Here is a 17,980-nt window from a genome sequence, read left to right on the forward strand (position 1 = left end):
AGGAAAGACAGTGCTTCAAGAAACCATGAAGAAACCATGATGGTCCCTAAAGGTAAAGGAGAACCAGAACATTGAATTAAACCCAAAAGCATAGTGACAACCAAACTGCCCTGCAGAGCAGGGACATCACACACACCAAATGTTAACTACCCATAGCTTCCAGCATCACAGTGAAAGGATTAGAGAATATACAGAGTGTACCTAACTCAACTTTTGCTTCCCTGCTGAGCTAAGCTGCATTGTAACCTAATGTGCCAACTGCAAACATAAAGCCTCCAGGCCAATTGCCAAGCTTAGCTACGTAGCCTTCCTAAAGTAACTTGGTGTACATGCAAAATGTGAATTCTGCTATAATATAATGTGAGACAGCATCCCCTAACAAAGCTCTGGGCTATATAAAAATGAATTCCTTTCCCCTTCTTTGTTTTCAGAGAGCTGAGAAAAATCATGAAGTTTGCATGATATGAAATTATGTTTCTAATACTATGACAAGCTGTGTAAGCTGTGTATAAGAAGTTTGAGAAAAAGTTTTGGGGGGCGGCGGCGGCAGAAGCTTCTGCTTTTGCTTTTTCTCTCTCTGCCTGCTCTGTTTAAGGTGGAAGATTAAAAAGGTCGCCCAGTTTTGCTTTCTGATCAGAAAGATAAAACTGATTATCAGTTGCCTCATGTGCAGAATTTCATCGGATTTATCAGATTCTAAGTTGCACTCAAAAATCTTGGGGCAGCATTTCAGACTATTGTGGAATATTCCACTACATAAAACAAACATAAAATCTCTGGCCTCAAACCCTAGATTACATCTTTATTTTCTGATCTGTTGCTGTGTTTTGCTTTCTGTTTTAGTGAGATGATTGTTGTTTTTTTTAATGTACAGGAGCAGCGGGATGTCTACATTTCTCTGCAAATTCAGGTGCTACAGAACCAGATCAGTCATTCCAATAACAGGCATAAGGCCTTCCTCGTCTTCCAGTTGATGAATCAGAATTTTCTGTTAAATTCTCAGTTGCTTGGCTCTTAATGCTCAATGGCTGCAGTTAATCTTTAAAATAGAAATCTTAGGGTTGAAGGCAGAAGTGGCGTTTCTGTTCAAGAGCCACAAAATCAACCTCCGTGCTTGTTTTCTCAAATCCTGTGCAGTCTGGCTCCAGCATTCAAACCCTATCTGAAGCTACCAGCTGTGACTGGTGGTATGTGTACCATGGAGGGACTCATAAATCATGCTCATGGGATACTAAGTATGTCACTAAAACTTCAAATCTCTACCGTGCATAGGTATCTAAGCATTTTATAAATGAGTAACTGAAAAAGTCAGATTTTTAAAATCTCCATTGAATCCTTTGAAAGGCAGATGAACAAAGTTAAGACTGGGCTGTCGTAAGAGCCGTGTTTTGGAAGGGAGTATGCAATTATGTCTTTGTAATAGAACCTTTTCTTCCAGGGTTTTGCATCGTAAGCCAGTGTCTCCTAGCAACCAATCCAGGAAGGATGGCCAATTTAACTGCGGAGGGTGTTGAAGCTGTCCTTCAGCTGCAGGTAAAAAAAGATGGGGGGAAAAGTTTAAGGTGATCGTGGTAGAGGGGAAGGGAGAGCCCCAGAAAATCTTGGTGAAATATAATAACGTAGTTTGCGGTTTCATTCCCATGGAAACCAGGAGGACCTTTAAATAAGGCCTCAGAAGCCTTCCTGCTTTCTTACTGGAGAAATCTTGAAGGCTTGCATTTGTAAACTTTCTGTTTTTCTTCACTGTTTTTTTTTTTTTTACTTTATTCTGACCGAGGAAACGTGGTTTTTAAAAAATGCTGTTGCACAGTGTCTTTTGATTTTAAAAGTACTAGGAAATGCATTGATTAAAGTAGCTTAAAGACGGCCTCAGTCAGATTCTGACTGCAATTGAATGTTGCAATTTGCTCTGAGGCTGACATTTTAAATTCAGAGAGGGGCTTTTCACGCTGGATTTTTATGTGTTTATATATGAGAAGTTGAACTTGATGGCAGAAGTTTTTTCCTTTAAGAACAATGAAATTAATTACTGGATGCTTGGATTGTTTTGATATTTCATTTTCTAACCCAGTGATGACAAACCCTTTTGGGCTTGGCATATCAAAAATTCAGAAAATTTTTGATTCAGCTCCTCTCTCTTATACTTCTCTCTCTCTCTCTCTCTCTCTCTCTCTCACACACACACACACACACACACACACACACACACACACACACAGAAACACCGCTAGGCCAGGGGTGAGCTTCAAAAATTTTAGCAAGGGATTCTCTGCCGGGTTGCTGGGTGGGTGTGGCCATGGTGGGCGTGGCCTAGATGGCCTCTTACCCCATGGTGGGGGAGTGTTTTTGCCCTTCCCGAGCTCTAGAGGTGTTCCTCGAGCCTCTGGGAGGGTGAAAACGGCCTCCCTAGGCTCCAGAGGCCCACACTTCTGGTAGGTCCGTGTTTCACCCTTCCTGAGCCTCCGCACGTGCCTTGCACTTACCTGCATCCAAAACAGGCTACTTGGGGATTCCTGGGAGGGGTGGGGTGGGTGGGGCCAGCCAGGAATGGGATTTGGGGGTTTTCCGAATTGTACAGAATCTTAGCTAGAGATTCACCCGAACCCCTGCGAACCCCCAGCAGCCCAACCCTGATCTAGGCCATCCTGAGCAGTGGTACTCAATGGCAGAACTGAGGACTTTCTCCTAGCACTGAGGAAGTAAAGTGCAAGGGCCCCACAGCCCACTGCTCCCTAGGATCCACCATACACCACTTACCTTCAGGTGGTTTCTTTTTCTTGAAAGGGCCCAAGGCTGCTCCAAGTTGTACAAGGCCTTCGTTCTTTTTTTTATAAAAAAGTTTTTATTTTTAGACAAACATAAAACAAACAGACATAAACACACACAAAATAAAAATTCTTCTCCAATTACTTACAGTGTGTTGATTGGTTACAAAACGTTTGTGCTTTCTCACAATAGTCTTCGCTTGCAATTTACATAAAGACTCATATCATCATTCTAATATTGTTCTGTCCCAAGCCTCTACAATATATATAGACGTAGACTTGGCTGTCTGCCACAACTAAGGAGGGAGATAAGCAACCCCTTGGCTGGGAGAAAGCTATCTCTATGAAGCAAGGCTTGAACTCACGAAATTCTCCCAATCTTTCTCTACATCTGGATCAGTAAATTGTTGTTTCCTGCAAAATTCCCCTCCCATCGCCCCACCTATAAGATCTCCGGGAGGTGCCAATCAGTAGCCACCTGTTCCTATTTCCTTTTGTGACCCTTTTTCCAAAACTGCTCCCTCCTCCTCGCAGCCCTACGCATACGTACGTCAGGGACAGCCTCCCTCTGTTCTTCCTCACTGCTCTCTGACTCAGACGCCACCTGATGGCCAACTAATATTATTATTATTATTATTATTCTCCATAGTCTGGAGTAGTCCAAGTCAAGCAGAATTAAACTAATGAATTAGGATTATAGCCATGTCAAATCAAGTTTATTACAGTCAAAGACTAGAAACCAGAACAAAGAAAAACTGTCAAGGAATACCCAGTTAAAAATGCTGGAATAAAGTAATAAATAACACATAAAATATATATTAAAATCACAATTTGGCATCCAATCTGTCAGTTATACATGGTCTAACTATACTATACTATAATATCAGTCCTTAAATTGTGAGGCCCTTAGTCATTAAGTACTAAAATGCAAAAGAGTAGTAATGCAAAAGGGTTTGCTACATTAGTTGTGTAAAAGAGCTATGGAGGATTAATCACCTGTTTCCGATGAATTCCCAGTGGATTATAGGCAGTATTTTCAAATTTGATTATTTATTTATAAATTGCACTAATCCATAATATGTTTTCTTTTAAAAAATACTGTGTTGTATTATCCCAGCAATTGTGTTTTGCAAAACATGGTTTATGGTGGATTATAGTGTTTGAACCAGGTCTCTATGGTTGGTTCAGAAAATTCTATCTGAACAATGTTTTAGTGTGATGTGTGAAACCAACCACAGAATTGGAATTTTATAACTGGCAGAAATCTTAAAAGTTAATCTAGTTCACCCCTCTGATCAATGTGAATCTACAATTCTGAATGCAACTTCCACATCTCTTAAACCTTTTTCAGGCTGAATTCTTCTACAAAGTGCAGTATGTTGCCAGATGAAAACATCCCAATGTCACCTTCATTTTAGGAGTTCTATAACAGAAAAAATTCCCAGGTATATTCTTTTCTCACTAGACTGGTTCAGAGCTGAAAACAAAACTCAATTGGGTGACAGAGTTCTTTTTATGAAGCTTTATTCCTTTTAATGTCTTTTGAGAAAACATATTTGGCCAAAATCGTACGTTCTCTTAACCAAAGCCAGGTGTTGTGTTGATATAATAGTATCCTAGAATTTGCTGCATCCTTTTTGTAATTAGAGGTTGACACTTTTTTTAAAAGTCTAGATTTGATAGCCTTGAGTATCATAAAAGTTTAAAAATGGTGGGATAGCCCAGGCCAGGTTATAATATATAGTATATATTTATACTATATAAGAGCTGTGGCGGCGCAGTGGTTAGAATGCAGTATTGCACGCTACTTTTGCTGACTGCCAGCTGACTGCAATTTGGCAGATCGAATCTCACCAGCTCAAGGTTAACTCAGCCTTCCACCCTTCCAAGGTCAGTAAAATGAGGACCACAATTGTTGGGGAAAATATGCTGACTCTGTAAACCGCTTAGAGAGGTAAAGTACTGTGAAGTGGTACATAAGTCTAAGTGCTATTGCTATTTATTTATTTGTAAAATTTATAAATAAGGCAGGAAGGATTCTGATAGTGGACTTACCACGTGGGCTTAGGTTAGCTTTATGTGTTTATGCAGCAGAGGTGTTACAGTTGTGCCTGGAGGAGTACAACCCATTCAGAACTAAAGGAGGGAAACTCACCACACTGGAAAAACTAAGAGTAGGCACTAAGTTGTGTCAGGTTATGTATAAATGTATTCCTCTTCTTTAAGAGCCTCTAGACCTTAGAAAAAGCCTTGACAGCATCAATTGGTTGAAGTAGAAATATACAACTGTTGATACCTGACCCTATGATGAAGAATGATCTCACCTACATAAAGTGGCTTTATGTAGATATTAAATTGACCCTTTGGACCTCATAAGTCATGGGCTTAGGCTTGACTTCCCTCCCTCGTCAACAGTGATGACTCAGCAGGCAGACCAGCAGAAAGTTCAGCAAGCAGTCCAGTAGATAGTCCTGCAGGCAAACCTGGTAGCTGGCCAATAGAACATCTTTCAAAATAAACTGACCAGGTAGGACCTTGACTGTAAATGTCTAAGTCCAGTGCTTAGACTATAAGGAGCAAGCCCTCATTCTTCCATCAAATCCCATCTTCATAGCAGCACTTCCATACGGCTTCTCTTGGTGAAACTTAGGTGCTTTACAGTCACCAATTGTCCTGCTGCAATAACTCCAGGCATTTCACTCCAATCTTCAAAATGGGGACTTTCACATGCACCTTTTCTCATGCTGTGCCAGAGTGAGTGCGTCCATCAGGGAATATTTTTCAAGTCTAGGATCTGTCTCTTTACTACAAGTTGACTACAGTCTCCTATCTCTTATCACAGTACATCCTCTTACATTGGCCCTACATCGAACATCAGCTCGTGACCAGAGTACAGTGCATTTCAATTTCAAAACCACCTTCAAATTTTCATACAGCTATTGTAATAAAACTCATCACCCACTGACTAAAGGAACACAAGTATATATCACCATCATCTATGCCACCAATAACAAACCCTTCTCGAGAGTTTTAAAAAATAAGATTATTTTTAAAAAGCTCTACAGAATCACAGAAAAGTTGAGTTTTAAGAATGCTTTACCTGATACTATGTTGAAACCTGGAATTTATATGCTTACATTTTGAAGGCATCTCTTGTCCCTGAGCTAAGGTTATATGGAAACCATAACCATATGCCTTAGTCAGCCAACCATGATTGGTTTAATGCAATACCTGAACTCAACTAGATTTCAGCTTAGTTTTATACAGGATGGGGGACCCTATTACAGTATTGTCTCTTCAGAAACAAACCATAGCTGCAAAATAATAATAATATAATAGTAATAATAATAACAGCAACAACAACAACAATAATAATACAACTAAGTGAAAAGCTGAATATAAGAAAGAAGTAATTGAGAAGTGAGCTGAAAATTGGAAATATAAAGCTATGCATAGCCAATACTTGAAAAGTATTGAAGGCAAAGCTGACCAAAAGCTAACTTGGAACTGGTTAAGATCAGGAGCACTGAAAAAAGAAACAGAAGGCTTTATTTTGGCAGCTCAAGAACAAGCCTTAGCCACAAACTACATGAAGGCAAAAATTCAAAATGTTACCACCAACAGCAAATGTTGCTTCTGTAATGAAAAAGACGAGACAGTCAACACTTGATCAGTGGGTGCAGCAAAATTTCACAAACTGACTACCTACAACGCCATGACTGCGTTGCTAAGATCATTCATTGGAAATTGTGCCAAAAGTTTGGATTTCAGTACAGCAAAAACCACTGGGAACATCAGGTTCAGAAGGTTTTAGAGAATGAGAAAGTCAAGATCTTCTGGGACTTCAGAATCCAGACTGACAGGCACACAACACACTGACATAACAATAGTTGAAAAGAAAAAAGTATGGTTTATTGACATTGAAATACCTGGAGATGCACAAATTGAAGATAAACAGCAAGAAAAAAATCACAAAGTACTGGGACTTGCAAATTGAAGTTCAGCGACTGTGGAAAAAGAAATCGTGTGTTGTCCCGATTGTAACTGGAGTCCTTGGAGCAATATCCAAAGGACTACCTTGCTATTTGGAAATTTTAAATTTATCAGACTTGAACATTCTGATTCTACAAAAAACCACCCTACTTGGAACAGCTTATATCCTCTGATATTACCTTAACAGTTCCTAGGTCCTTGGTTAGGACTCGAGCTGTTGAGCTACCAACCAGCCCCAAAGGCTATGAATCTCACCAAATATTAACATAATAATAATAATAATAATAATAATGATGATGATGATGATGATGATGATGATGATGATGATGATGCATCAGTGGCTATTGCTTCTGATAGTTATAGTGTCAGAGTTTGTTGCAGAAATCAAATCCAGAAAGCACACACAGGTAACTGATTCAGCAGGATTCATTAACTTCTCTTTATATGCAATATAACACATAAGTAAATATATAATACCAACAGGTGGGTCTTCCAATGGGGTAGAGAGGAGAGATTGTAAGTAGTTTCAGTTCAGAGTTCAGAGCTTAATACAGACAAGACCAGACCCAGACGTCTTACTTAAGTTTCTGTTTCCAAATAAGCCTCATTGGTTAACCTGTTACCATGCTTATTCATTGGCTGACCTTGTTACCATGTCTCTGCCTGTTCATGAATATTCTGACATAGAGGGCATTCCCAAATAATGATTTAGCACATTTTATAACATCACTGGCTTGATGATATAAAAACTCTCTTCATTGCTAATATATTAGTACAACAAGGACTGGTTGAAATGGAAGATGCTGTAAGTCTGGGGTGTCAAACTCACATCATCATGGCAGCGTCATGTGACATATCGGGACTCCCCCCCCCTTTGTTAAACAGGGCATGGGCATGGCCAACGTGTGACGCATCCGGCCCGAGGGCCAGGAGTTTGACAGCCCTGCTGTAAGTCAAAGGAGTGAAAATGGCCACATCAGAGCGGTTGCATTTGTAAGCTTCCCAGAGTAAAGTTGGCTTCTGTGTGGGGCAGAAGGATGGGCAAATTGGTCTGTCATTTTTAAAATTCTTCCATGATATGAAACAATGCCACATACTAACAGCTTTTCTTGTTTGGTGCTTTTTTCAGCAGAAGCCTGGTCGCCTGTTTCTAAGAGATTTGCTGGGGTGGAAGGAGTTTGATGAAATTCAGGAAGTGCGACAGAGTATCATACTTGATGCCCATTACTATAGCCTGGTGTTTGCTGCTAACAAAGGTTTACCCTGGAAAGTTGTAGCAGAAGTGGGAAAATTGACAGGGGAGCTATTGGAGGAAACCCAAGGTAAGCCAAGATTGTAGTTGTTACGGAAAAAATACACTGCAATAGTTTCAGCTGTAAAGGAAACATTTGAGCTGACCTGAGTCAACTTTGCACCTTCTTTTATAGGCAATCAAAGTGTAATCTTTATAGGCTAAGGACTGTGTGTGGAATTTATCAGTGACTAATGTGGAAGGAATGAGGGAGAACATTTAGTAACCTTCCTTCCTTCCTTCCTTCCTTCCTTCCTTCCTTTTCTTTACCTTATATTATCATAATGGTTGGTTAGTCATGCAGTCAGATGTTTAGACTGAATTTGGCATTTTTGATAGTACTGATACTATCCTTGCTTTCTTTTGCCACAGTCATTCTACTTCTATTTGCAAGTCTTTGTAGTTTGTGAAAATTGCTAAAGCTTTTTTAGCCTATAACTAGCCGATAACCCGGGTTGCCTGGGTATTTATTTATAGGGGGGAAATATCCAGACCAAATGTAATTTCTAATGTTGGATATTCCCCCTTAACAGAGAGAGCCCCCATGTGGAGTACTGTGAAGCCATTACCATGGCAACTCCACTGCGCTGTACAGTAGACGCCAGTATGGCAGTTCCGCACAACAGGCTGTATCTTAACAGAACACACACCCTGTGGGGTTTTAGGGATGTCTTACCCCCACAGTATTTTTCTCCAGAGAGTAAGTCATCTGTGTACCAAGTTTGGCTGAAATTGCTCGAGGCATTCCAGAGTTATGCTAGAACACACCCACGCACGTGTGTGTGTGTATGTTGTTTGTGTGTGTGTATTACTGATTTCTATAGTAATTATGTGAAACCTGCAGCAAGGCAATGCCATAAACATCACATAAAACATATTAAGCAGAGTTGGTTGATTGATTGATTAACTAACTAACTCATTATGTACCATTAGATTAGTGTCAGATGATAGTGACCACATGGACAGACCTTCTTCAGAATTAATTTGTTCCCAATTTGGGGCCACAAGTCTCCCAATGTATAGCCATGGCCATTAGTCCATCAATCTTGGTTCTGTTTCTGTTTCTGCTTCTAATTCTGCTTCTTTTGCTCTTCTCATTTTTTTCAGTTTCCCTAGTATTATGGACTTCTTCAAAAGTCCAACTGTCACTTCAGTAGAATGTCATAGGAGAAACTACTGCCTGTATGAATCTAATGCTTGTAGCTATATAAATTTCTCAGCATCTAAATATTTCTTCCAAGGATTTCATGGCTACTCTACTAAGTGCTAGTCTGCAGTGTGTTGTTTTTTTTTTTGCTAGTTTCATTACTATTGATAGTAGAACCTAAGAAGCAGAAGCTAGCTACCACTTCAACATTTTCATTTTCAGTTATAAGGTAGGTTGCTCTATCTGTTAATCTGGGTCCCATTTTTCATAATGTTCCTTGACTTTCATTACTTTATTTATTTTAATAATTTAATAATTATTTACATTATTTTCTTTTACTTTATGTCACTAGTTTTAAAAATATTTTTTTAAAAAACACATTTAAAAAAAAAAGATTGATCCGTCTCCCCAAGGAAGGGTTGAACCCTCTAGTTATGCTATTTCTTTTAAATTCTCATTATCTTAATTATATGGGTGATTTTATTTATTCTATGTTCTTGCTGTAGCTGAGTGGCATTTTTTGTTATATTTATTTTATGCTTGTCAGATTCTTTTTTGATTTTAGTGATTTAGTGATTTATTGACATTTATAGGCCGCCCTTTTCCCTGAGGGGACTCAGGGCGGCTCACATAAATCAGGGAAGGGGAAATGCAGACAATAACAAAGACACATATAATAAAAACAGTAACCAACATGCATTCATCATTCGGGAGGGGCAACTATCTTCATCCCCAGGCCTGATGGGCTAGCCAGTTCTTCAAGGCTGTGCGGAAGGCCTGGACGGTGGTGAGGGTACGAATCTCCACGGGGAGTTCGTTCCAAAGGGTCGGGGCGACTACTGAGAAGGCCCTCCTCCTTGTAGTTGCCAGCCGACACTGGCTGGCCGATGGAATACGGAGGAGGCCCAATCTGTGTGATCTTATTGGCCGCAGGGAGGTAATTGGCAGAAGGCGGTCTCTCAAGTATCCAGATCCACTACCATGTAGGGCTTTATGGGTGATTAACAGCACCTTGAAGCGCATCCGGAAATCGACAGGTAGCCAGCGCAGCTCGCGGAGGATAGGTGTAATGTGGGTGAACCGTGGTGCACCCACAATCGCTCGCGCGGCTGCGTTCTGTACTAGCTGAAGACGCCGGATGCTCTTCAAGGGCAGCCCCATGTAGAGCACATTGCAGTATTCCAGCCTAGAGGTCACGAGGGCCCGAGTGACTGTTGTGAGTGCCTCCCGATTCAGGTAGGGTCGCAACTGGCGCACCAGGCGAACCTGGGCGAATGCCCCCCTAGCCACAGCCGTCAAATGATGGTCGAACGATAGCTGTGGATCTAGGAGGACTCCCAAGTTGCGAACCCTCTCTGAGGGGTATAGAGTTTGACCCCCCAGCCTGAGAGATGGAATATTGGTGGAATCCTTGGGAGGGAAACACAACAGCCACTCGGTCTTTTCTGGGTTGAGCACAAGCTTGTTAACCCTCATCCAGTCCATAACCGCCTCCAGACCCCGGTTCATCACGTCTGCCGCTTCATTGAGTTGGCACGGGGCGGACAGATACAGTTGAGTATCGTCCGCATATTGATGGTATCTGATCCCGTGCCTGCGGATGATCTCTCCCAGCGGTTTCATGTAGATGTTGAATAGTAGGGGGGATAAGACCGAACCCTGAGGCACCCCACATGTTAGGGGCCTAGGGACGATCTCTGCCCCCCCACTAACACCGACTGCGACCTGTCAGAGAGGTAGGAAGAGAACCACCGCAGCACGGTGCCTCCCACTCCCACCCCTCGCAGTCGTCGCAGAAGGATACCATGGTCGATGGTATCGAAAGCCGCTGAGAGGTCAAGGAGAACCAGGATGGAGGGGAATCCTCCATCTCTGGCTCTCCAGAGATCATCAGTCAATGCGACCAAAGCGGTTTCTGTGCTGTAACCGGGTCTGAAGCCTGACTGGAAGGGGTCGAGATAGTTTGCTTCCTCCAAGGACCGCTGGAGCTGAAAGGCCACCACCTTCTCAACAACCTTCCCAAGGAAGGGAAGGTTGGAGACTGGACGATAGTTATTAAGGACAGCTGGATCCAAAGATGGCTTCTTTAGGAGGGGTCTCACCACCGCCGCTTTCAGTGCGGCGGGGAAGTTCCCCTCCCGAAGAGAGGCGGTCACGACCGCCTGGATCCAGCCTCGTGTCACCTCACTGCTGCTGGTAACCAGCCATGAGGGACACGGGTCCAGTACGCAGGTGGAGGCACTCACAGCCCTCATGGCCTTGTCCACATCCCCGGGGGTAACATCCTGAAACTCAACCCAGAGATGTTCCATTCGATCCTCTTGTGCCTCGGCTGGAACTGCAAGGGTGGAGTCCAAGTCCGACCGAAACCGAGCAATTTTGTCCGCTAGGAATTGGGCATAATCCTCAGCTCTGCCCTGCAAGGGTTCCCCTGCCTCCCTTTTATTTAACAGGGAGCGGGTTATCTTAAACAGGGCGGCTGGGCGGGATTCAGCGGACGCAACCAAGGTGGCTATGTGGGATCTTTTCGCTGCCCTAAGCGCTCTGGTGTATTCCTTGGTGCAGGTGGTTACCATTGCTCGGTTCGATTCGGACTTATTGGACCTCCATCGGTGCTCTAGGCATCTCCTCCGGCGCTTCATCTCCCAGAGTTCCTCGGTGAACCAAGGGGGTCTCCGGGATCCGCCGCCTCGGAGGGGCCGTAGTGGCGCAATCCGGTCGAGGGCCTCTGATGCTGCCGAATGCCAGGCAGCAGCCAAAGTCTCTACCGGATTGTGGGCGAAAGAGTCAGGAATGACCCCAAGTTCCATCTGGAACCTTAATGGCTCCATGAGTCGCCTGGGGCGGAACCACCTGGTCGGTTCCTCCTCCCTACAGTGGGGGTTTGGCTTCTGGAAGTCGAGCCTCAGTAGGCAATGGTCTGACCACGACAGGGGTATGATGTCGTTACCCCTCAGACCAAGATCACAATCCACTGCTCCGAGAGGAATACGAGGTCGAGCATGTGACCCGCCGAATGGGTTGGGCCCCGAATTACTTGGGTCAAGCCCATGGCTGTCATGGAAGCCATGAACTCCTGCGCCCCATCAGAGTTTTCACCGAGCGAAGGCAAATTGAAGTCCCCCAGGACCATCAACCTAGGGAACTCAATTGCCAGCTCGGCTACCGACTCGAGGAGCGAGGGGAGGGCTGCTGCAACGCTGTTGGGAGGCAGGTACGTTAACAGCAAACCCACTTGACCCTTGAGGTCCAACTTTATCAGCAGAGACTCACACCCGACAAGCTCCGGAGCAGGGACCCTACGAGGAACTAACGACTCCCGGATAACAACGGCCACACCCCCACCCCTTCTCTGGGCTCTCGGCTGGTGCAGCACCTGAAATCCTTCTGGGCACAGTTCTACAAGGGGGACTCCTCCCTCTGGGCCCAGCCAGGTTTCAGTAATACATGCCAGGTCTGCCCTCTCGTCTAAAATTAAGTCCCGGACGAGAGGAGCTTTATTTTGGAAATACTATGAGATTCTTTTCTTGTCTGCATCTAGATAGGTTACTGCCTCACAGTTATTTAGAAAGCAGGTCATGCTTTCTACTATCCTGCTGAATACTTTACAGAATCACTAGCAAGTTATTTTGATATACAGGCAATCTTCAACTTACAACAGTTTATTTAGTGACTGTTCAAAGTTACAACGGCATGGAAAAATGTGCTTTATGACCATTTTTCACAGTTATGACCTTTGCAGCATCCCCATGAGCATGTGATCAAAATTCAGATGCTTGGCAATTGGTTCATATTTGTGACCGTTCTGTGTCCCAAAGTCATGTGATCACCTTCTCCCAAGCAAAGTCAAGGGGAAGCCAGGTTCATTTAACAACCAGGTTACTAGCTTATCAACTGCAGTGATTCACTTAACAACTGTGGCAAGAAAAGTTGTCAAATCGGTCAAAATTCACTTAACAAATATTTCACTTAACAACAGAAATGTTGGGCTCGTGTGGTTGTAAGGCGAGGATGACCTGCATTTAAGTTGCTTTAAATTATTTGTTGTAGAATTCCTGATTAATTATTAGGAAGGTATAGATTTCATCCAATTATGAAGCTGATCAACCTGTTTTTATTTGCTGCTATCAGTGAGCTTTTGTTAAATATTGATGATACTGCATTTGTTGTACCCTTTCCAAGGTAAATTACTGTGAGAAGAAATGTGTAGATACTCAGGATGACTGGCCAGATTTTATTATTTATTTCTGTCTATATTTTCTGTAGTTATGAATAGTTTCTTTGAATTATTATCTATTGAAATGAAATTCTCAGTACACTGCTTAATTTCAATTATATAGTTTTCACTTGGCAGTAATAATTTATTTGTTGAATAACCATCCTCATCTATTTTATGTTTGCTAATAATAGACTGGTAGTCTATTATTTAATATTTACGGTTTTTCACTTAATTTTGATAAGGAATTCCCTCCGTGTAAATTTCTTTTGACCTACAGTCCTTAGGGATTCTTCTGACATGTTCTCATGATAGCATTCTTAACTTAATTTGGGTTAAGGATTTATTAGACCACATTTCATGATTCATTTAAAGAAACCAAACATGACCAATTCATTTTATACTTTTCTTTTCAAGGTATGCATCTTTCTTTTCTAACTTATCAACATGTTTTGATTACACTTATCTAGGTTGCTTAGTCATTTTCTGATGCTTGTGATACTCTATTGGCTGTCTTGTATTCGCACGGGCCTTCATTTGATTTAGACACTCCTGAGGTGTTGACAATGGCCACTGCAGTTGGCTTTAGTCTAGCCTCTTTATTTCCACTACTGGATCTGAGGACTTTGGAAGATATATTTTGTCAAAAACTGAAATGCTTCAGGCATTTGCTTCTATTCAGGACTTACGTGTTTTTATTGCTAATTTGTTCTTTATCAAGGCTTCTCTAAGTTTGAAAGTAATGGTAACCAAAATAGTTTGAGAGGTTCCCTATATTACATGCCATTTACTTCTTTTTTTGGTTATTTCTTTCTTTCTGCTGTTTTTCATTAAACATGTCAAGGGTTGTTATGTCCCAAGGGTTGTTATTTCCAGAATTTCTGAGATACATGTAATTTCACTTTCTTCTTTTTTTTAAAGCCCATCTTTGTATGTCTCAGTTTGTTCTAGTTTTTGTCCATTGTCTTCTCTTTTATTTTTGGTTTGCAAGTTTGATCCCTTTCAATTTTTTGTGTGATTTGCCAGTAAATAATCTCATTGACCCATTTGAATCATGTTTTTTGTGAGTCATTCTACTGATTCAACACTGTGTCAGTGTTGGTCATGATTTGCTAGTAGTAAAGGCAAACTATTAGTCACTGGTGCTGTTGGATTAACCTCTAACATTTAATATTGTATTTAGAATAGAATAAAATAGAACAGAATAACAGAGTTGAAAGGGATCTTGGAGGTCTTCTAGTCCAACCCCCTGCTCAGGTTTCATCTGGATCACCTTTTTTTCTTGTCCCATTTCTTTTATTTCTCAAGAATGTCTGCTGTCAATGTAAAATTTGGAAGTTTTTATTAAAGAGAGACACTATAAAGATTTTCATCAATAAATCCGTAAGAAATTTGCCACTTTTATCTACTGAGTATGTAAAGAATTAAAGCATTTCTTACCACTGACATAGTCAAGTAGTTAGTTCCTAGCTCCTATATCTTGTTTGGACTCTTAGTAGTTTGTTAGGAGTCCTTCCTGGCTGTACTCTCTGCCCTTTTTTAGAGATCCAGAATAGTGCAATTTGTGGTGGCCCTTGTCCTTTCTCAATGTATTCCTCTTTCTTTCTCTGCCAATCTTTGCACTGGCTGGGTCTTTGGAAGTCTTGCCAAGACTTACCATTTGCTGGTGCCAACTTTTGGAACTGGGTATACAGAAAGACCACTTACCTGAACTGTTCATTTGTAAATTATGTTCCTGTATGCTTAATTCTATTCTGTAAATAGGATTTTTACATATCACAATGGTTACCTCATGTTTTCAAGGTATATTTGGAGTGCTCATTTCCCAAGATTTGGAAAGGTCTTTAATCTTCTTCTTCGTTCAGGATCTTCACAAAGTTAGACATCAGTTTAAATTATGGTAGTGTGGTTGTACACTATACTGTGATTTTTACTGTCATTTATTTATGGCGTATCTATTTTAAAAACTTACATAGAATCTTTTTATCAGTTTTGGGTAATATAGTGCACCCATTTAAACACTGTCATTCTGGATAACTTATAAGCAGCAATAAGCAAGTATATAAGTAAGTTGACAGGCCTGGAAGCCATCTTTTGCATTTGGCCTTCAGGCCTGCCACCTTAAATGCTGTGGAAAAAGGGGAGGGCGATGATATGGCATATGGGAAATATATAGTCAAAATAACATTCCTTTCTCAGAGAGTCAAGGACATTTTCCCCTGCACCTGGAGGGGTATGGTTGGGAGGCATCTCCAGTTGGGACAGTGCCTGATTGGGACATGTGATTGACATGTGAGTGCTGGGTAGGGGCTTGAACTTTCATTTGGGTGGGGGAAACCTGGAAGTTTTCAGATTCAGGTTTTCCCAAATGTGCCAATATGACATCTCTAATAAAAAGGAACTTTGAGGAAATTCAGGCCTCGGAGTCTTTTTTCTTTGGGGATGTTACTTGGAACCTTGACATAAGTAAATAAATATTACCAGCAAAAACATGTTAGTTTCTAAAACTCTCAGCACCCCACCCCTCCAAAAAAGCAACAAACAGCTTTACTGGAGTCCAACTTGGTCTTGACACAATGCTTATGGGAAGAGCCAGGACCCAGTTCTTCAAGGCTTTGGGGATAGGGGAGAAGAGTGTTCTGTAGAGGCAGAGCAACGGAAGCTACCAAGACATGCTGACATGATGGCAACATTAAAGGAAGGGATAGGGAGCATGCCCATCCTATCTGACCTGGTGGAACAGTATTAAATATAAATACCGTATTTATCGGCGTATAACACGCAGTTTTAAAACTAAAATTGCAAGCTTAAACCCTGCCTGCGTGTTATACGCCGATACTGCGTGTTATACGCCGGGTCCCAAACTGCCTGCTCCAGCTGATTCACCGGCGCCCATGATACTCATAGAAGTGCAGCATCCATTTCATGGCAGCGTCGGCGGCTCTCCAGCTACCCTGCCTGATATAACCCCTACCTTGCAGCAGTGGCGGCAGCTCTCCAGCCACCTGCTGTTCGCTTTAACCCCATCATTGAACAAGCGGCGGCTGGAGAGCCGCCCGCTGCCTGATTTAACCCCATCCTAGCAGCAGCGGCTCGCAGCGGCCAGAGAGCCGCCCGCTGCCTGTATTTTTTCTCCATCATTGCGGGTGCTTACCTTCCCGCCCGCCTGCTCTCTGGTCCCAAGTGTACGCGCCGGCATTCTCCCAATCAGCTGTGAGTCCGCAGCCGCCCGCGCTGCTGTTACTTCTGCCGTACTTCTGACGAGAGACGTCCCTGACGTTACGCTGAGGACGTTACTCGTCAGCGCAATTAAAGGGGGAAATGAACCGCATGTCTGACGGTAACTTTTATTGTTTAAACAGCCATAGGTAAAATACTGTATATCCCTGATGGAATCAAGACAGAAGCGTTCAGCATATACAGCTGCTTTCAAATTAAAAGTTGTAGAATATGCCAAGCAACATGGGAATAGGGCTGCAGCAAGGCATTTTGGAGAGCCACCAACAGAATGCACAATACGAGAGTGGCGAAAAAATGTCGAAAAAATCAAGATGTTACCAAAATCAAAATGTGCTTTGCGCAGTGGCATAACGAAATGGCCACAACTAGAAAGTAAAGTGAAGGAATTCGTCCTGAACCAAAGAAAAGCAGGCATTGCTTTATCAACAAAAATGCTGACTTTTGAAGCTGTGAAAATCAGCAAAGAGCTGCAAATCCAGGATTTTAAAGGGACAACGTCATGGTGCCAAAGATTTATGAAGAGGCATGACCTTCGGATGCGAACAAGAACAAGGATTGCCCAGCGTATGCCAGATGATTATGAGGAAAAGATAATACATTTTCATAGATTTATTATCAATGCAAGAAAAAGACAAAATTTTGAAATGGGTCAAATCGGCAACATGGACGAAGTTCCCCTCACTTTCGATGTTCCTTCAAATAAAACTGTGGATTCAAAAGGTACTAAAACAGTAACAATTAAAACTTCAGGGCATGAAAAAAATCGTTACACTCTTGTTCTTGCCTGCACTGCAGATGGAAATAAGCTGCCTCCATTGGTAATTTTTAAAAGAAAAACGTTACCAAAGGAGAGAATTCCTAGTGGCGTACAAGTGCATGTTCATCCAAAAGGATGGATAGATGAAGAAGGCATGAAGCTTTGGATTAAAAATGTGTGGGGGAAGCGCCCAGGTGCTTTGTTAAAGAAGCCATGCTTATTGGTATTGGACGCATTTAGATCTCATCTTACAGAAAGAACAAAGGCGGAGTTTCAAAAGTTCAAAACTGATATAGCAGTTATTCCAGGCGGACTGACCTCACAATTACAGCCATTAGATGTTTGCATTAACAAGCCCTTCAAAGCTTTTATGCGTGAAGAGTGGAATAAATACATGTGTGATGAAACTCAACATGAAGTTACAAATTCTGGGCGAATGAAAAGACCTAGCATTTCAAAAGTGTGTCAGTGGGTGAAAACATCATGGGACGCAGTCAAAGAAGATATTGTTATCAACTCTTTTAAGAAATGTGGCATAAGCAATGCTTTGGATGGGGAAGAAGACGAACTG

At 42.0% G+C, this 17,980-nt stretch overlaps 1 protein-coding gene across 1 annotated transcript in view; it reads left to right on the forward strand.

Moving 5' to 3' along the window:
- The first annotated feature begins 1,485 nt into the window (after positions 1-1,485).
- CUNH8orf74 (chromosome unknown C8orf74 homolog) overlaps positions 1,486-17,980 on the forward strand; it is a 40,588-nt gene continuing 24,093 nt past the window's right edge. The window contains exons 1-2 of the mRNA XM_014054830.2: positions 1,486-1,533; positions 7,888-8,080. Coding sequence (XP_013910305.2) covers positions 1,486-1,533; positions 7,888-8,080 — 241 coding nt within the window. The remainder of the gene's footprint in view (positions 1,534-7,887; positions 8,081-17,980) is intronic.

This window comes from Thamnophis sirtalis, unplaced genomic scaffold (assembly GCF_051295495.1).
Source record: "Thamnophis sirtalis isolate CommonGarterSnake01/CBP01778 unplaced genomic scaffold, rThaSir2_p1.2 scaffold_6, whole genome shotgun sequence".
NCBI lineage: Eukaryota > Metazoa > Chordata > Lepidosauria > Squamata > Natricidae > Thamnophis > Thamnophis sirtalis.